This window comes from Ixodes scapularis, unplaced genomic scaffold (assembly GCF_016920785.2).
Source record: "Ixodes scapularis isolate PalLabHiFi unplaced genomic scaffold, ASM1692078v2 PGA_scaffold6__148_contigs__length_123643588, whole genome shotgun sequence".
NCBI classification, from domain to species: domain Eukaryota; kingdom Metazoa; phylum Arthropoda; class Arachnida; order Ixodida; family Ixodidae; genus Ixodes; species Ixodes scapularis.
In genome coordinates this window covers 103,382,484-103,403,555 of record NW_024609881.1, presented here as the reverse complement: position 1 = coordinate 103,403,555, position 21,072 = coordinate 103,382,484, and the positions used below count along the sequence as shown (strand labels likewise).

The 21,072-nt window shown below is 47.8% G+C and overlaps 1 protein-coding gene across 1 annotated transcript; it reads left to right on the top strand.

Annotated features, from left to right (window-relative positions):
- Positions 1–263: 263 nt before the first annotated feature.
- LOC8027251 (dual specificity mitogen-activated protein kinase kinase 6) lies at positions 264–21,040 on the top strand. The gene is made up of 8 exons (XM_002407621.5): positions 264–1,055; positions 5,194–5,254; positions 6,090–6,255; positions 7,539–7,775; positions 9,102–9,281; positions 11,817–11,894; positions 14,097–14,236; positions 17,913–21,040. Exons 1-8 carry the CDS (start codon positions 1,043–1,045, stop codon positions 18,070–18,072), a joined length of 1,035 nt encoding a protein of 344 aa, XP_002407665.1. The 5' UTR covers positions 264–1,042; the 3' UTR covers positions 18,073–21,040.
- The last annotated feature ends 32 nt before the right edge of the window (positions 21,041–21,072 follow it).

The window sequence follows — 21,072 nt, the reverse complement described above, 5'->3', positions numbered from 1 at the left end:
AGGTGGTAGCTAGCGCCATCTAGCCTCGATGGTATTGCGCGCGTTCGTGTGCATTTGATTACTTCTTAATTACGAACACCAGAGGTATGCTTAAGAGCTATTGCAAACAAATAACTGTGACAAAATAACCAAACCACTTTAAGCAAATTCTAGCGTTTTCAAATACACTTCGCCAGCTACTCCCAACGAGGTAGGCTACTCCAGTAACTCTACTTGACAAAACGAACCGACGAACCCATCCACGCTTGGTGACGTCATTTGACGTCACATCCGCTCCATGAGCTTATGACGATCGGCGTGATTCATCGAGTAGTAGAAAAGAACTCCGATCTCGTCGTTTGTGCGTGCGTGTGATCGGCAACGAAGGGGATCTTTGGTGGTTTGGAAGCGGTGTGTGTTGTGCGCGCGTAACCGTAGAAGGGGATTTTCTTCTTTTTTACATTGCATGCGTGCGCGTCTCGCCGTAGTGTCTCCGGCCGCCCCTGCCCTGGCACGGCACGGATCGTCGAGTGATCAAACATGGATGACTCGAGGTCGGACGCTCTGACCGACGATTTCGTCGCACGGAATTTGCGACAGTGCAGCTGACCATCGTCGTCACACTGCGCCGAGACGACCCTTCGGCTCCACACGTTCGTCAAAGTGTAATTCCTAAGCCTAATTTTACGCTCTTCTCTCTACGTTTTCGGCCGGAGGCTAGGACGTAGGACCGAGTCCTGTCGGAAGTTCGAACTGCTGCGTGACTCCCGGCACGAAAAAACAAAAAAACAAAACGTGATTTCGCGAGAATACATATAATTTTTTTTAAACAGCCGTTAATTGATATTGACCTTGGTGAATTCGATCTTGCTGGAAACGCTTTGAACGCGCTTATTTGACTGCTTCGGTGATCGTCGAAGATCGGAGAGCTTGGTGGGTACGGCGAACGGTCGACAAAGCTCCAAGTGTGCGCCAAAAGTGTCCAGATCATCGCTAAAGATCCAAGTTCGTGCTCCCTTTAGATAACAGTGGCTTTGTGGTTCGATCTTCAATCAACGACATCATGAAGCGACTAGGTGAGCGACCTCTACAATTCTCTTTCATTTTCTTTCTCCGTTGGCTGCGTGGGTGTCGCCCTTTCGTTACCGCTTTCGTTTGGATAATTCTTTGTTTAAAAAGCAACACTAAAAAACATCTCGTGGTAGGTGCGTATCGTAATAAAAGAACGCAGCACCAAAAAGGTGCGATGTAGAAAAATATTTACGATCAGAAAAAACAAAAAAAAAACAAAGTGTCAGTCAACGAGTTTACCGATAAGATTTGCTGGTATCGTATCTCGAGTCCGCGCCTTATCCTTTTACGGGGGAAACAAATGAAATGCTGAAAACTTCAGTCAAAGCGTGTTACTACCCGCGCGAAAATGACATCACGTTGGAAAGAACACAAGATAGAACTACCGTAAGATATCGAGCACCCGCCCATTCCACAATGATCGCCCACCCTTAATTTTGTAACATTCAAAAAATGCATAGAGGACAAATCTTTACACATCATTGACCTAAGGAGCGCCCATATCCCAGCTGACTATCTTCAGACTTTGAGTTGGGCGCTTGCTCGGGATTTTAAGGTATGTGTGTGCAATTCAAATTACAATAATTACTACACTGAGGCATCTACACTAGGAGTGTGCGAATAATTTTATTTGAATGAAATTCTGCCGCATCATTCAGTGGCATGGCCAGAAATTTTTGGAGTGAGATGGGTGTTATAGCTGGGGGGGGGGGGGGGGGGAGATTTTGGCTCCAGACTCGCCCCCCCCCCCCCCCCCCCCCCCCCCCTCTGCCTATGTTGCTGATAAGTGATGAGCACCCAAATAGCCGCAAGAGTCGAGTGTCCTGTACAGCTGCCAGTTCAGACGCACTGCGAGGACTCTTGATATGCAAGGACACTGTCAAGTGACTCGGGACTCGACATTCGAATCTGGCTCAGCAGATGGCCCTCAGGCATTTATGGGCGATTAAATAGAAGATAAGAGCAGGTCATATCTTCTGAGAACAGTGATGTCTGTTTTTTGGTTTGTTGCAGGGGTTATGTTGTCGCGTTTTCTAACCGTCTCCTCTTTCAAAAGTTACGAGCTATTTGCTGAAAATTTCGACGGAAGACTGCGCTCATTTTTGGTGACTGGCGCCGCTTGGCTCCACGTATTTGAGAGCTAGGTCGGCCACCACTTTCCCATTGAAAACCTTAAAAGATTGCTCGTAACTTTTGAATAAGCTCTCGGTTAGTTCTGAAACTTTGGTGTTTGGTTCGGACCGCTATTTGGGCGAAAAATGAGCGTTCAGTAATGCATAATTTATTTTTGCAAAAAAAATTAAGAAATCAAATCTTTTTTTTTTCTTTCTTTGTTTTATTGTTATTATTCTTCGCATATTATTTAGGAACAGTGGGTATATGTCTCAAAAGACTGCTCCACTAGCCATGGTCCTACGCCTGGGAATGTCCCCTACGAGACGAGACGCCACTGTTTTATCGGCAGTGTGGCACACTCCTTATCGGAAGGAAAGCAAACGATGTAGGACGCTTGTACTTGGATGTGGCGAAGTCCTGCACTGTGCCCAGCCTTAAGATAGTGCTTGCTGTTGGCCTGCTAAAAATAATGGCCGTTTACGGAACAGGCAGGCCTTCCCTCCATCAATTTCTCCTCATTCGAGTTCCCGAGGTGCTTCCTGTCTGCCGTAGGGCCTGGAGTGGCAGTCATTGAGCAGTGTGTAGTGAACACAGTGATACAGATAAATAAATGGGAAGGTCGCAGTCACCGCGGTCGTTGGCAAAAGAAGCGTGGCAGGCCGTGTCGTCCGAACGCCTGGCCTCCAGCACACGTTCCGTGGCTCCAACTGTGCTTTGGCTGCGTGCACGTCCTTGTGGTGGACGAGACACTGAAGCCTTGCCAAAGCCAAGAACCTCACGCTAAAGCCTAAGCAATCGAAGCTCCTCACTGCCGTTCTCACCTCGGTGACTGTAATAATGCCAACCATGACACAACCATCTTATTGGCACGAAAAGCAAAACAAAGATTAGTCTATGGGCTCTTTTGGGTATGAGTCAAAACAAGAAAACGGTGCAAAATGACAATGGACCAGAACAGCACACAAGCAGACCAGGTACTGACTAACAACTGAATTTTTTTATTGGGGAAACAAACAACACGAAGGCCACGAAACCCCCGAAAAATCCATAGAACCGACGTCGATGCACACGCTATACTCTGTTTCACTTTAAGTGTGAGCATAGCAGAAGCTACTAGAGCGAGCTTCGGCCTTTCGGCGTCCCTTTCAAGCACGCGCGCTCGTGAATTGCAAGCACTGTTTAGGGCCACATGCTTGCGCTTGTAGCATTGGCTGCATCTGGACTTAAGGTGAAACGAGGTATAGGCTCCCATTGGCTGAGATACTCTAGCTCTTTCTGAAACGGGGCATCAGATTGCGCACTGACACGCGGGCCCCTGTTGCATCCCGACATGTGAAATGCTTCGGTAATGTCCCTCATTCTTTTGTTGTTGTGGCGCGTCGTTTTCGCTGTCTTTTCAACCTAGCCAATGGGAGTCTAGTGCGTATTGACGTCGGCGTGATGGATTATTCGGGACTTTCGCGGCTTTCGTGTTTCTTCCTAATAAAAAAATTTGGTTGTTATAAGTTTGTCCGTGTCTTCCCCTGGTCTGTCTTCATTTCACGCTGTTTTCTCATTTCAATGCATTGCCAACTTGTCCAGATTTATAAGCCTCTATAGGTACCAGTCAGTACACTGCACAATTAGAATGCAACGAAAGGGAATTCAAGCGCTTGAGTACCGTGATTGGGTAGTTTGCCGTCACAGATCTATCTAGATTGGTCCATAACTTCAAATGGTGCCACCTGTGAGAAGCTGTGTCGACTATGTGTTGTTGGAGGCGAGGAACTGTGCGGAGAGACGTCGTGCTTAAATCGGACATGCAATCTTACTCTTCGATAAGCGTTCTGTGAGGAAATTCGGTCAAAGGCAAGACTCTTTTAAACTAAAGTCGCTGATAAGACGAGAAGGGCAGGACGTCTTTTCCGAATGCCCGGCTTCGAGCATGCGCTCTTGCCTTCTGTCATGCTTTGGCTGCACGTGTGTGCTCGAAGCTCACAAAGTGCCGATGTGTTATCGAAGGCAGGAATCTGGTGCTGGAGGTGGGACAGCTGAAACTCCCCTTTGTTGCTCTTGTCTTGTCGGCGACTACCGTAAAATATTGGGCAAGCGCACACTCAAACTTGAGAGATAATAAAAAAAATAGGGGATGGGCACTTGTCCGGTCTTCAATTTTACATATAAGTGTACTGTGCATATTTTCTCAGATCTTACAAATTTGGGGATGGGCGCTTAATGTGGAATGGGCGGATGCGCGGTATTCTACGGTATAGCAATGACGCTTGCCATGGTCAGTATCAGGTAAAGAGTTTGGAGGCAGCTCCTCCCATCTTTTTTCCACTTCAGCAGGACAAACGCTGGAGAGGAGATCCTCCTCTCCATCATTTGCCCTGCTGAAGTGGAAAGAGGTGGGAGGAGCTTCCCTCAAACTCTTAACCCATCACCAACTGTTCACGGCTCCAGCGACCTATAGGGGTCGCCACTATCGGACAGATGTGGCGGTCTAAAAGGGCTCGCGCCGTGCCACGTGCCAGCTCGACACACAAAACTCAGGTTTCAGCGGCCAAACGTTGGACTCAAAATGGTTTGTCCAGATTCTTATTCACCACGTTTTGAACCTAATGCTAATGAATGTCGACAAGCGCACAATGCCTGCTTTGTGCAGTAGTGCAGGATGCGTTCAGGGCGACCTGGGCACAAGTTTGTTCGACAGTAACAACAGAGTCACCGGGACAAGTGTTCCATCGGGCCGACCGCCGACAACTTGTAATCGCTAAAGCCTCGAGAGGCGACCAGAAATCGCGAAACGACCTGCTCCATCCAGCTCGGTCTTTTCCCGCCAGGTGTCGTCCGTCTTGCTAGAGTCACAAATAGTTGGAAGAGTTAGGCGGTGTCCCTGTGTGGGTTTTTGGCAGGATGAGTAACGGCGATGACGGTCTCGACACGCGTCTTTGGGTATCCCGGGGTGCTTCGGCTCTCGTTCCCGTCCCCCGCTGTGTGAAAATAAAGGGCCCATCCGTCACTTGCTTCGTCTGTGCCGTCTCGCAGGGAAGAAGGCGCTAGGGAAGATCATCATGCCGGAGCCGGACCAGAACACACATCAGAGAGTGTGAGTTTTGCGGAACGATTTTACGCCGTTCCTTTCAATTTGATCGAGGTCACATCGGTTTTCATGTTGGGGGCAAATGTGCGTCGTTTTACGCTTGACTGGTGTTGGTGGTCTATCTGATGTGAGTATACTTTTAACGAGGCCATGAGAAAACGCGTTAATTTTTTTGTTTCTGTCTTTGCCAACGAGCTATTTGTTTTGCTTTAAAGGGGCACTCAAGTGTATTTTGAGGGGTCTCTTTAGTGCAGATTTAACTTGCATGCTCTATGCATTCTAGAAAATCAAGAATTACGATCATGCCTGGCTTTTTTCTCTAACAAAAATGTGACCAAGCATTCTGTTACCCCCATCTTTCTGAGATAATCTATAAAAAAAGGGGCATGTCGTGATGTTTGGTCACATTTTTAACAAGAAAAAAAGGTCATGCACTCTTTTCTTTTCTTTGTATATCTCAAATGAGCAGTGTTTTTAATTTTACTTTTATTACAAAATAAGAATGTTAATAAAAAAATTTTATTTTGCATTTTTTTAGGATGTAGATTGAGTTTGTGCAATAAAAAGACAATCTCGAAGACAGCCTCGGTATTTTCTTAAATCACTAAGGCTGGGTGGAGAACGAGAGGAATCCAAAGTGGAAGAGAAAGGAACGGAATGCAAGGAGGCAACGTCTCAGTGTTTTTTAGACGTTACCTTCTGTCATTCTGTTGCTTTCTCTTCTATCTTGGATTCTTCTCACTCCCCAAACAGTCTCAGGTGGTTCGCGAAAATGAAAAACCTATACCAGATCACCTACGCCATGGCCGAAGTCGAGCGTTTCACTTGTCCGGACTTGCAGCACTCCTCCCCGCAACCTGGACTCGCGGGCAAAGCTGGTGGTGGAGGGCCGAGAGATCGACGTGTCCACCGAAGACCTGGAGGTGATCCAGCTGCTGGGCAGGGGAGCCTACGGCATCGTGGAGAAGATGCGGCACGTGCCAACTGGCACCATAATGGCCGTAAAGGTGAGGAGGCCCCTGTCGAGTCACGCCAACGTTTTAGCCAGAGCCATCCTGACATCGTCCTCACGGTCATTAAACGTTGCCACTACGATCGATCGGTGCTAATATTAAGAGTGCAAAAATAAGACACCTTAACAACAGTGAAAGCTTTTCTTCTTTTTTGAAGCAGATGTAGCATTTTTTGTGTGGCATTTCAATTATTCCCAAGTTATGTGACCCTTAGGTCTCAGGTATAGATGGCATTTTCCGTCGTCCATGTTTTCGGCCATTTCTGGGTTTTTTTTTTTTGTTTATGAAAGGGTGGATGCATCCGGTGACTTTTTCGGCTGCAGCGTCTCCAAACTTACGTAATCACAAGGTTCTCCGAGCGGTCTGATTGGCTGACTCCTGATGTCAACAGAGCGCCTCTAGTGCTTCACTATGTCCCTAGGGCACAGTGTAACATATATCAAGGTGTGGGCACACAGCATGGGCCATGGCTAACGCTGTGACGCAGTCGACTAGATAAAGTCCTATTGGTGCGCATCCCAGTATCCCGTTTCGACAATGTCTCCGCTGGCCGGACTATGCAACTGAAAGAAAACACAAAACAAAAAACTGCCTCGCGCGCATTCCGCTCAGCGCATCTGCTCTGACCCCGATGGACGCTGGCTCAATTGCCGTGCCAGAGATCGCTCCGCTTCAACGCGCTCATAAAACTGTTCTCGCTGCCGTTAAGGCATGAAACCAGGGTCGATGATGAAGCGGTGTCTGAGCAATGCATGTTCCATAAGTGCCAAGTTCCACAAGACACGGTGCACGCAGAAAACGATTTTAAAAACAGGCGCGTTGCTCACAAAGGAGCATCGAAAGCCAGGCTTGTTATAAGTCACCTCTAGCCGATCATCAAAACGTCATGGCGCCAGTTGCAACCAAGACGAGGAGAGGACCTTAGCTGCGACGCGTGCAGCGTCCACACCTATAGATATCTTACGCCGTGCCCTGGGGGAAACTTCTCCGTAGCACGACAGAAAGATACGAAATCGGGTAATCTATAGTCCGTTGCAACTCATGAAGGTAGGGTGAGGGAAAAGAAGGCTGGAGAGGAGGAGGTTTCCCCCTCTCCTCTCCAGCGTTCCGTCTGCTTCTTCCTCCCCAGCCTTCCTTTTCCTCGCCCTACCTTCTTGAGCTGTAACTTACCATAGGGACCATGGTACGAGTTACCGAATGCCCGCGGCTGGTTTGCCGTCGGCCTCCGGTTCCGGACAATGACCCCTCTTCCGTCGCCTTCGTCCCGCCGCCTGCAGCGCATCACCTTCACGGAGTGCACCCAGGAGCAGAAGCGCCTGCTCATGGACCTGGACGTGTCGATGCGCACGAGCGACTACCCCAACACGGTGCAGTTCTACGGGGCGCTGTTCCGGGAAGGGGACGTCTGGATCTGCATGGAGGTCATGGACACGTCTTTGGACAAGTTCTACCAGAAGGTCTTTGCCCAGGGCAAGACCATCCCCGAGAGCATCCTGGGCAAGATTGCCTACTCGGTGAGCTGTGTCTGGAGTTACTCTCTTTGGCTCTCTAGACCAGTGGCTCTCAACCACCGATGTTTTGGGGAAGTGATGGGAGACTCCGTCCACCGGTAAAGAGGGTATTGAACAATTGCAGTGACAAGAGATTGAACAAAGAATACTATTGCATGCAAACCAAAGAATACTATTGCATGCAAACCAGCTTTGAAACTCTGAAATGGAGAACAATCAACCCTACTCACCCAGAGCCTTCTAAAACAGCCAGCATTGATATAAAAAAATAGTGCCTGAAAAGGGCACTAATGTTGAAAAGGGCACCATAGTGCATAAACTTTCCAGCTTAGGCATTATTTTAGCAGATGTGAACCACCCATTGATGCATAACATTTCTAGTGCATGCATTTTTGTTTACAAGGTCTGTGGGCTTCTGCACTGCCCTGTTGCACCAGACAGATGAGGGTTCCTTGAAATCTGTGAGCTTGAGAACACCTGCGGAGTGTGGATTATTCTACAGGAGTCGTTTGGAGTTAACCAGGATTTTTGCCTTTACGGAGAAAATCAAAATTCCGACAAACACGGAACATTGTCGGTTTTCGAAAGTATTCCCCATGCACGTCCAAGTGCCTCTGCCGTCGTTTTGGCAGCTCCCCGATTCCTTGGGCGTAAAAAATGCTCAGCTATGTGACCGCAGTGGGACGAACGTGTCCATGCATTTCATTTGTCACTGGCTGCCGTCTTTCGCCAAACGGTTGACGTCATTCGTACACTCCTGTCCGTGACCTCATTTGTTCACCATGTGCTGTGCCTGTAACCTTCTCATAAATTCAGCCGCTGCATGTGTCTCGTTCTCCGAAAATTTTATTGTGCACCGCCGCTCCACAGTTTCATACACGTTATTCACCGCCATGATAGCTGGAACTGCTGTGCATGCATCAAACGGTCGTTGTGGACGCTAAATCTTCGAGAAGGATTACGTTAGCATCCTCCGCAAGTTTCGCCGTGCCACACTCGTTCTGTGATTTCTCGTGGACAAAGCTCCCGGTCGACCTTGAGCGACCCTTATATTTGTTGACATTGTTCAGATGTTGGCTGCGTTGATGCTGTTGCCACAAATGCTCTTTGATCTATTGGTGGACAAGCTGCATGGAAGATAATCATAAGATTGCGGCTTCTGTCCACAGGGCAGGCTGATGGCGTAGTGGGTACCACCGGGCGGACGGGCCGTGGGAAGGCACCGGGCACTCTAAAAATCTTGTCAACCGAGTTTGATCTAGTAACTTCTATCACCACTTTGTCGGCATAGCATTGCTTCACAACCTAGGGGTGATGCTTTCCTCGCAGGTGGTGAGTGCCCTTCACTACCTCCAGAGCAAGCTGCACGTGATCCACCGCGACGTGAAGCCATCCAACATCCTCATCAATCGGCAGGGAGACGTCAAGATGTGCGACTTTGGCATATCGGGCTATCTGGTCGAATCCATAGCCAAGACCATGAACGCCGGCTGCAAGCCCTACATGGCGGTGAGGTCCCCTGACAACATTTATAGAAAGGGCCTCTTTTTTGTGTTCTAAGCAAGAATTTACATATCCTCTAGTTTTTTTTATGGCGGCTGTCCGGTGTCCCATGATTGGTTGTAGTATCTCTGAAGTGTTGTTTGGGTGGTCGGAACATTTCAATTGCCTTTGAGTTTCGGAAAGCATTCTAAGTGTATGCAACCTAACAGGCGAATGGGACGAAAGCCTGAGACTTGTCGTATGGCTCGGCAAATCTTTTAAAACTTGTGTTGTCGAGCTGACTAACTCGGCAGGTCTTCCAGTTTTACTGTTGCCGAGAATTAGAGGTTCATCGTTTACAGAGAATTTATCTGTCCATACTTGCGTGCTGTTTTTTTGCTTATTTCACTACAGTGCAACCCACTTATAACAGTAAGGAGAAAACCCGAAATTTCAATCGTTATAACGGATTATAATTGTACTTAGACTAGAAACTGATCATTTCCAGTCAGCAAACTCTTGAAACTGAAAAAACGGTTAAACTGCAAGCAAGCTGGTGTAAGTTATACATGATGATTGAAAACCTGAGACTGTGGTTTGAAAAACAGAAAATCGTGAAGTAAAAAGAAAAAGGGACAGACAACGTCTCAAACTCCGCTAAAAACTTTATTGCCTATACGTCTTATCTACACCTCCCCCGGACGTCGAACGTCGCCACTACCACAACGGTTGATCACTGACTACGAGCAATACACCGGAATGAAAATACACCGAACTGCAACCAATACATTAAAAAAAAAAAAAAGCGTTATACAAGCAGAAACGCAAGGTCGTCACCACCGCACCCGGAAGGACTTCGACGCGGACAATGTAACACCATCACTTGTAAACATAAAAAGACCGTCTCTAACTTACCCACCTTCCCCCTGAACTGAACCATGAATCACACACAGTCGCCAACAATGCCCCCCATTACGACCCCGAACCCAACAATGCAAACAACTGCGAAGCAGTCCCTTCTCCTTTTACGTTCACCCCACACTAAGTCTTTACAGTCCAAGAAACTTTTTTGACTCACTTCCAATTTGCAGTGACGCTTGGCTAATGCGATTTCCCGATGTTCTTATGCAAACAGTTTCTCGCACAACACGTCTCATCTCCTCACGCTCTTTTTATACTATTTCTGTCTCTGACCAGTTCGCTGTACTTGCATTACACTCCTGGGGATGCCTCGCTAGTTCAGAGTTTGAAGCGTTAATCCGCACATTCCGTTTATGTTCTGTCAACCTATCGCTAATGCATCTTGCAGTCTGACTAACATATTTAAAGCTGCATTCCAAAGGAATTTCATACACTACTAAACTGACACATGGAACAGATCTGTCGCAATGCATTTTTTACATTCTTTCTGTCCTGCCTCAAAAGGAGTCAGTTTAGCTAATTTGAAATCACATGTGAAAACGGTGTTAACCCCAAATCTCTCTGCACATGCCTTCAAGTTATGCGAAATGGCGTGAAAATATGGAATGGCAGCCCGTCGGTTCCTGACACTTCGCTTATCTTGCTTATCTTCGATCTGTAGAGCAAGCTGCCCTTTCGTGAAGGATTCTTGATAGCCGGCCCTCTCCAGTCTTCCCCATTGTCTTTTCAAAGACTGCTCCATGTAATGAATGCATGACCTTTGTAGAGCGTTCTGGGTCAGAGACTTCACTACCTGGGCCTTTACAATTTTAGAATGACAATTCTGCTTCGACAGGATGGGTTTTGGTGCCTGCTTCCCATATTCCCAACACAGCCAACTGTCCACATGAATGCGTAAATCCAAAAATTGAAGGACATTTTACTCCGGCTTTTCCACAGTGAAATGCAACTCCGGGGCCTCTGAACTTATTACATATTGTAGAGTATCCGAAAGGTTATCTTGATCTTGAAAAGTGCACACAATTATATCGTCTACGCATCTTCGGACAAAACCTACATCTGGGGGCAGCTCTCTCATCTTCTCAACCACAACTCTGTCTAGGGTGTTGAGATAAAACTCGACCACAGTTCCAGGTTTTCAATCATCATCTTGAAACTGATCGTTATAAGCTGTACATCGTTATATGTGGTATTGTTATAAGCGGGTTGCACTGTAAAAGATGTAGCAAAAATCACAACTTCTAATGTGTAATATCAGATGCAAATTTTTTTAAGGCTCGTGTTATCGAACTGACGAACTCGGCGGTTCTGCTAGTTTGAATGTCACCAAACCTTAGAAATTCATTGTTTACAAAGAATTTATGTCGTGTCCACGTTGAGCTTTTCTTTTTTTTTTTTTTCTTTTGTTAAAAGATGTATTATTGTTTACAACTGCTACTGTGTTGATAGCTAAGGTAGTTGCAGAAATGCAAATTTGCAACGGCTCGTGAGCCACCAAATGCCTGACCTAGAGAGCCTTCAATTCAGACGCAGAACTTCTACCGTCAGTTCCGTTTTCGACGGACATTTGCTCGGCCTCGGGGCCGCAGATGCGAGACATCGGAGGCGACAAAGCGCTGATGTTCCCCTCTCGACTCGCAGCCGGAGCGAATCAACCCGGAACGTTCTCACCTCGGCTACGACGTCAAGTCCGACGTCTGGAGCCTGGGCATCACGATGGTGAGCGGGCGTCGTCTTGTCTTTACGTTGCATCCATTTTCCGCCATAGTCGCCGACAGAATGGGGTCATTCGCTCGCCCCGCCTACAGTGCGAGCTTCCTTCCTTCGGTGACGCTTTGACATACTGTGCGGCTCAAACTTGCACGTGGATCCAAAGCGTGGTGGAAGGCAATGAGCGTATCCTGGAGGCGGAGCATCCGAGAGAGACGTCGTGCCGTTCTCTGTCAGTGACCACGGGCTCGTACGCCGGTGCCTTTCTCTGCACTACGGACATTTGCAGAGTATACTACTGTAGGCTCTCGTTAATTCAGACTGTAGGAAGCCACGAGTTTTGTTTGAATTATGAGAAGTTTGAATTATCAGAGATTCATTCAAATATGATTCAGGATAAAATTACAATTTGTTGTATGGATGGCTACACATACGAAGCGGACATTTGGTGGTTTCCTCTACAGCGCTAATCGCAAGCAGGTATGCCACGCATGAAACACTGGTGAAATGTACGAAATAAGTTTATTACTCCCTCGAAAACGTTGCCTGTCGGGAACTCTTTAGACAGCACATGACACCTCATAACAAAATTATGTTTGTTCATTCAGCGAGACTTGTCTATGTGGACCTTTGGCCCCGTCGACGCGCTTCTTACCGTGCACCGGTGCACCGCGGAGAAGCAACACCCGCAGAACCGAGCTCCGCGGGGGTTTCTTCTCAGCAATGCAGCTGTGCTCGGAAAAAAGCATTCTCCGCGGCGCCGCGAGAACAAGTAGTATGAATAGACCTATTGCTATATTACCCAAGCATCAAGGAGAATGCAGGGATTGGTGTTCCACACGCCGCACGTGCTGGCGTCAGCGGTAGCAACTTTTCTAAAGCAAATACCTAAAACAAACAGCATCTTGCATGCGCGGTCATCAACGCTTTATTTTGGTTATTGAGATTTAATGTTTTATACGGGGAAGGCGTGCGCGTGTGGCGCGTGGAACACCAATCCCTGCATTCTCCTTGATGCTTGGGTGATCTAGCAAATGGTCTATTACCCTAAAACGCCGTTGTCATTTACCGGCTTATAAATGCCTACATCAAAAATGCAGCGGGACAGCCAAAATTTCTAATTATGTTTGAATGGGCCGTTAGTACGAAATGTCAGAGTTTGAATTATCCTGAGCCCACTGTAGTCTGTTCTAGGGCTGCTGATAAGACAAGAAAGGCGGGGCGTCTCTTTAGAACAACCGGCCTCCATCATGCACACTTCATGCCGAAGCGTGATTGAAGGTAGGGAATTTGCGCCGGAGGCCGGACAACATCCATTCTCGTTCTGCCGGTGACTACGGTGTCACCACTTCCACCAGAAGTTCTCGAGTCGCCGCACCCTCCCTGGGTCATCGCTGCCCGCGGCGCTGGCCGACGTAAAAACTAGAACCCGGCCGATTTGTCACTTCTGTACGTCTCGGAGGCATCGAGCTGCACGGGCCACGTTTGCGCAATGACGGTGTCAGTCTTGCGTCAGACAGCGCGTCTCCGTCCTCTCCCTTCATTTGAACGGTGTTTAGTCCATTTCGGGGTCGGTCCACCAGGTCGTTTCGAGCTGGGGCAGCTTCGGTTGAGGGTGTTCGAGAATTCTCGACTCCCTCCCCCGAAGCCACCCCTGTCTCCCGGCTTGGTAGACCAACCCTCAGAGCTGACTGGACACCGTCCTCGTGTAGGAGGAGAATAGAAACGTGTCGTCTGACCCAAGGGTGACGCCGTCTTTGTGTAAACGCGGCCTACGCAGCTCCGCATCTCTGAAACATGCAACCGCCTGGAAGTAGGCGACAGTGCAGCACCACCAAAGCTTGCGCGGGCTCTGTAGCACCGCTGAGCAATGTCTTCGGTGCCAACGGCAGTTTGAGAGAGAGAGAAAAAATGGAGTGGACAAAGTGCGCGTGCCTTCTCCATCTACCCCTCTGACCTACTCTTTCTTGGAGCGCCGAGGAAAAGCTGCACCCGCGTCGTCGCCCGCTTTCCGTTGCCTCTCCGCATAATCGACACGCCTGTGTCAATTTGCGGGCTTGAGGTTGTGTCCACAAGCTCCCGAGGTAACCGAAACGTAGCTTTCGAGGGACGTCCCTCCGGAGTTCTAGATTCGCGAACGGAATACCTGCGGAGAAGACGGCTACGAAATCGGGCTTGTCGCGTTGTCGCAAAAACACTCTTTTCTTCCAGATTGAGCTGTCCATAGGGAAGTTCCCCTACCCGAGCTTCCGGAATCCCTTTGAGCAGCTGAAACACGTCATTGAAGACGATCCTCCGAGGTTGCCAGCCGGCCAGTTCTCTCCGGAGTACGAAGACTTCATCAGTGCCTGGTGAGGAGTTTCTCACTTCGCAGTATTCTGGATCGCTCCAAGGGCAACGAGGCTGGCAACATTGGACGTGCCGGGGGTATGGGTCATGTAGGATTCGTGGTGGTACCGGACTCCGCCTGGGGATAGTTACTAAATTTCAGAGGGGGAGCAAATTGGCTTAGAAGGGCGAAGGGAGGAACCGTACTGCTGGTTTTTAATTTCTAGGCTAGGTGGCACAAGCTATCACCCGTTACAAAAGGTACAGCCGTTAGCATCCATCCATCCATCCAGGTGGCGCAAGCTACCGTATTTTCCGGGCTTTACTCTGCACTTCGTGTACGATACAAAGGGTGTCACCACTAGCATCCATCCAGCTCTCTTCAGCGCCAGGTGTAAATGTTGTGTTTGAGCGCGAGAGCTGTCGGTTGGTTTCGTGAGAACAATCGCTGAACGACGAAATGTGTTCCCGGATAGCTGTGGAGAGCTGCTTTTAGACTGCATTCCCCAAATTTACTCGATCTCACTCGAGAATGAATGTTTCCGGCCTTGCCATTCGAAAACATACTCACGTCCAGCGTTGCTCTCTCCGCGTTGTCACGTGATGCGACCCACTGGCAGTGATGTGATTGCTGTGCTAAATTGCGCCAAGGGGCTAACCCTGCTACATTTCGCCAAAATAAGGGTAATCTGCACTAAGCCTGCGCCAAAGGGCCAATTTCAGTCACCTTTCAAAACCGAAACTAAACTGAGTAGCGTAATTGAGTATGCGTGAGTTAGGTGGCGCAAGCGACCGCCCGGCACAAAGTTCCCTTCATCAACACATGGGCGAATGACATTTTAGCAAACAGCGACATTTGAGCGAATCGACGTTTTAGCAAATAACAGGGGCATGTGTTAACCCCCCCTCTCCCCCTCGCTGCGCTTACGCCGCTTCGCGGCAGCAGTATGTGGCGGCTCATTACAAAAATGTTGACCCATTTGGCCCACCCGTAAACGCCGCTTCGCGGCGGCCGACTATTTGCTAAAGTGTCATTCGGTGAAACGTCGGTGTTCACTAAACCGTCATTCGATCAAGTGGGTGCCTCTCGAAATTATACGCTACTACAAAAATCCCTCTTTAACTCAAAGACTGCTGTTTCAAAGTATTGCTTACTTAGGTTTTTCTCAGTGGGTTTTTTTCCTAGAGGGACCCCAGTACGGGAAAAATCTGCTGCGAAAGGAAGTTGGTGAAGGGAATTGAGCTAAAGCAAAGTAGACAATATCTGCACGCTGAACCAGCTCAGCGAGCTTGTTTGTCCCGACTTCAGTCGTTGCACAAAGCGCTCGCGATGGCTTGCATATATGCGCTCAAGTTTTTTTTCTGAGTGTTCAGCTTGTACCTCGCATGCCGGCCTGGCAAGCACGCGCCGCTGGACTTTTATGCCGTATGCTGGACAGGTATGTTTTGCATACAATTTTGGAAACCAGTTGGCGACGAAGCAGAGTGGCATGGTTTCAGTTTCGATCGAACAGCCATTGTCGCCGCTCGCGCGACGAAGGACGTGCAACTGCATGCCTGCCAAGTTGCCCTTACTTGCATGCAAGCATGATTGCACAATAGAGGCACCAGCCAGGACGCTTGCAATTCATCATTTTACATTTGCTTACTTTTGACGAAAATCTGGCGCGTCGGGAACCAGTCAAACGGTGGCAAGCGGTTTTTCGGAATTGCTCGGCAACGTGCCTACAGCACTGTACTCTTGTTGGATTCTCAGCAGTAAAAACACAAGCAGCGAGTCCCGTCACAACGCGTCACAACACAACACAAAGTTCTCTTAGTTGGTCCAGCACTTAAAACAAATATTTTTATTTTTATAAGAATATCTGCTCCAAACACCACTTTTGCTCCTCCAAAACGCTGTTTTGGCTGCTCCAAAAGCCACATTTGCTGCTCCAAAACACTGTTTGGCTGCTCCAAAAGGTGCTCCAAAATGGCTTAGGCCAATCCCATCACTGCACTGTAGTAACTCATTTTTTTTAATGCTTAACCGTCTCGTGGAGCGAGCTGTCGTCATCAGTCTGAAGCGCGAAAATGGCAGGTAGTTTCCTTCGGTTCCATTAGCTGGCGTGAGTCGACGGGGCTCCCATTGGTCGCTGCGCTCGTCAGTTTCCATGACCGCTCACCTTCGACGCTCCGCGCCGCGTGTCCATCAGCGCGGAGCGTCCAAGGTCACCAGGGGAGGACGCGCGCTGACCGGCGACGAAAAATATGCAGCAGACGAAAAAGGGAGCGGACGAGCGGCTTGCATGCTTTCGCATTCACAACTCATAAGGAATGCTTAGGTATACCTCGGTCTTTTTTTCTAGCAGGTTTTGAAACTCGGTGTTACTTTTGCATTACAAAAGGGAAAAAAGGAAAAAAAAAAAAAAAGGTAAAGGAAGAGTTGTGTGTAACAAAAGCAGGTTTAAGAAAAGACGTCATTACGCACATCTCCGTTTTTCTGGGTGGGCTTCATTTTCGGGGATGAAAGTGTTTTTCGCATACTCTGCTCGAAGTCAATTGCATACCCAAAACTTTGAAACGTCTTGTAACCTTGGTAAACCCTTTTGTTTGCAAGGCTTCAAAATTCAACCCTCCTCTCCTTCTTGCTTCTTTTTATTTATTTATTTTGTGTTACCCACAAACAGCTTGACACCTCCCTAGTGGTGCACTTATCAGTGTCGGACAGTAGTCAAATTGTTTGGACACAATTGGGACACAAGTATGGCTTCAGTGCCATAAATATTTTTCTATACTTCTCTCAGCATACAAACAAATGAAAAGCTACACGAATGAGCTTAGTACTTTGGGCGGGCCTGCATGCTTGTGTGTGCGACTTGAAATTATTCAAGACAGCATATTCATGCTTGCAACTTCGCTTTGTTCCCACTTAATAGGAAAACGCAATGTAGTTAAAAAATCACCCAAAGTCAGTGAGGCTGGCTTCAGTGTGGTGCACTCATGTCACGCAGCAAAGCCTTACCTGGGAGGTGCAGGTGCCTTTGCAGTCGTTCGATAATCTGACCAGTGTAAAGCTTGGCCAAAATTCCTTCCATAGCTGACCTCTGTTTGAGCAAAACCGTGCCTTTTCTTTTGTACTCCAGTTGATTCATTTTACCTAGTTTGTCTAACATGAGCAATTATTTCTACAAACTTGTTCTTTGGCATGACTGTAAATTGCCTAGTATTTTTGTCATGTTTAGCATGCCCACAACTTTTTGAAGGAATGGTAGGAAAAGTCCATTAGTTTTTCAATTGTTAAATTAATATTTTTTGTACAGAAGGAAGGTCTGTTATTCTTTATGTATTTGCTTCTGTTTTCAATACACTAAGTGGTACACTTGATGTAATAGTACCCTTTGCAGCCCTTTTATAATAGCAGCTTGAATTTGAAACAGATTGATGCTATTATCAGATTTGGCATGAGGCTTACTTGCCTTGTGCAAATGTCCATCTGTTTGTAAGGGTGTAGTGATACAATGCAGGACAGGCAACTTCGTTGCAGACAAATTTGACCGAATCGCACCGAGCGAATCGGGGGCAGTGACATTTCCTGCGCACATAGCAGTTGTGGGAGATCCGCCGTGACTCACCACTTTTGAATTTGAATGAAAGCAGATAGTCGAGGTGCAACGTCAAAACAGTTGTATCGTTGACCAAGATCTTTTCCACACACAGCTTGCAGAAGCAGTCCACGAAACGGCCCAACTACCCAGAACTCCTCAAGATGCCCTTCTTGGAGCGGCAGTCCGGAAACTCCACAGAGATTTCCGAGTTCATCTCAGAGATCTTGGACGCCGGGAGCGCCGCCGCCAAGGGGAACGCTCCGTCGGACTAAGCCCCGACCTCCGGCAGTCCAGGGTCGTCTGCTACCTGCAATCCGTCTTGGCTCGACCTGGCCGCCACCAGGTTTTGCCGCTACGCAAGCCTATCCGAGAAGCCGGATGGCTGCGCACTTCGGACAGCTGCCCGGCTTCAACATGGACTCGAAACCGAGTTTCACGGAAGTCACAGTGACTCGTGCGGAAGTGCGTGAACGCCAACATTGATGCGGGACCGACGCGAAGAGGTTGTCGTCGACTTGTTTGTGGTGTGTGACCCTCCAGTTTGAGACGGTCGTAAAGTTCTAACGTGGGACGTCGGCAGGCTTCCGGCTCGTCGGACTCGCGTAACGCAATAACGCGAGGCTCGGGTGTGCTCAAAACTCGGCCGACGACGTGCGTCAGCGCGTCGACGGAGTTGAGTGATGGACCGTGACGGCGCTTCGTAGCTTTTCCCGTTGGAGCGGTGCGACACAACGAAGTCTCAACTCATGGCATCCAAACTTGCACGGCTCAACATCGTCCAGTTTGGGCTCAAGTCTAGCAACAAACTTAGATGCGTTTTGCTTCTTTTTTTTTTTTAACTCAAGTTGCAGAGTTTGTTTCAGCAGCTCCCAGAATCAAAAGCGCCGGCATCAGAAACGAAATCGCACAAATTGTAGCCATGTCTCTAATTAAATTAGCGCTTTCCTTCTTTTTTTTTTGCAACAGGATTTTAAAGAGGAGCGTGCGAAAGCTGTTCTCATTGGAAGCAACCGAGTACCCTAACTCGTTCCCAGACAGCGAGCTGCGAATCGGTTTCCACATCTTGTCTAGGAACTCTCTAAACAGGAAAGTGCAGGCCATAAGCCACCCAAATATTCAATAAATCTTTCACGTTTCGACACGGGTTAAAAAATGTCGTTCACGCAAGTTCTTTATAGTAGCGCCTTTTCTCGGGTACATGCCACAAACGCCAAAGGCTCACAAAAAAAAAAAAAAAAATAATGAGAACTTGTTTGGTAATTTTATGTTGATTGGAGCTGTGATACGACTTTATCCAGTAAGTTTGGGTGAATTCGTTTATATTTTGTAGCAATTGAAACTGAGGGAGATGGGGGGGGTGCGGGTGCTGTGCGAGTGCACACGGGGATGCCGGATCGCCAAGCTCGGGTGTTGGATTGATTAGTGTGTAGGCACAAAGCTAGCCGTTTTAGTCTACACTCGCCGTTCGAAAGTAAATGCCGCCATTCGAACGTGTTTGAATGCTCTCCCTTCTCCCTCAGGTTCTACCCGTATGGGTGGGGTTCCGTGTTTTGGGAAATCATTTTGTCCTCTGCAAACGACGTTGTTGTTTTTTTGTTTTTTTTTAATTTTTGGTTTTGGACAAGAGGTGTCGCTTATCGGTGCTTGTGTTGACGGAAACTGGACGATTGTCAGAAAGACAATCAGTCTTGCTGACAGTTCGGCCTGCAAGGTCGAGTGGGGCCGTATTCTTGATCAACGAAAGATAAGGCTGTAGTTAAAGATTTTTTTCTGTGAAGCTAGGGGACTTTTTTTTTTATAAAGGAAAGTTCCAATTTGTTTTTGTTTTTCGTGTTTTTTTTCTCTTGGTTTTTTATTTTGATTAAAAAATGTCCTGGAGATTACTTTCTGGGGTTTGTAGATGTATGAAACGTTTTTTAAGTTTGTCCAGAGTTTTTACAGAAATGAAACTTGTGTAAGGGCTCTTCTAGCCCTGAGGTGACAAAGTGGTTTAATTAGTTAGCTCAGTGGTTCTCAATCATTTATGTTTTGCCGACCCCTTGTGGATCGGCGGAGATGATGGAAGACCCTGTTCGTGAGGAGAGGAGAGGAAATGTATAGGTTAAATATAATAATGATTTAATAAATGAATATAACTAAGGGCTAATGTGAAGTAGACCTCTCGTATGGCGAATTCGGGTGGTCAATCGCCGGCGGAACCGAGCCGGCAGAACCGGCAACCAGAAACGCGCCGGCGGCAAACCATGTGACCCTCGGCACCCGAACACGAAACGCCAGACAGTGGCACTTTACTTCGCCTCTCACCCGCGCAACACCGCGAGCAAGTGGCTGTCGTCACCCCACAGCGACTTGGATTGACTCGAGTAGTGGCTGCTAAGTGACTTCACATCAGTTTCGTTCTTTCATTCAATTTTTCTCACTGACCTCCTCTCCCATTTCGGTAGTGACGACACCGGGCACAGTCTGGCACCTGTTCGGGCGGAAAAAAACAGCCAGAAAGTTTACGGTGCTTGATAGAGAACCACCACCCGAATGGTGCGCGCCGGCCGGAAACTCACTACGCGAACGTTTTCCGGCAAAATAAGTTGCAGACGACTGACCACCGGAATTCGCCATTATTGACATACGAGAAAAATCGCCCAAAAACTGACGCATTTCTTCTCGACCGGAAAAATGACAATATTTATTCGTGAGCTAGACTGATGAGGCAGAACTTCGCAGGCCTCTAAAATGCCTTCGCAGACCCCTATTTGAGAACCACTGAGTTAGCTAATTAACTAAAAACTTGCTAATTAACCCATTTCGCCTTTTTTTTTTAGTGGCCACCACGGTCACCATCTTGGCCCCAATGCTAAAAAAAACCACGACGCAAGTGATCCTTTTCTTTTTATAAATAATCTGGACATACAAAATACACCCCATTTATAAAAAAAAATCCGGACAGACCGAAAACACGGAACCCTACTTATGAGCCCGCACTTTCCTTCGACCACTCTAAGAAAAGATTTCTGTGATGAAGTCTTGTTTTAGTGTTCCTTCAAAATCGCTTCACCATACTTGCCTTTACCCTATACTCTGCAGCTTTTGAAGTGCCTGTAAATGGAAGCTCCTATGCATTTTCTTTTTTTTTTTATTGTTGTTACCATGTCTTGGCTTAGGACGTACAAATGATCATCTCCCGTCGATATGCTCCTTCGCCACAATAAAACTGTTGAACAACAAGGACGTGGTGCCCCTCGAGATCCGTGCACGACTCTGTTATGAGGGCAAGA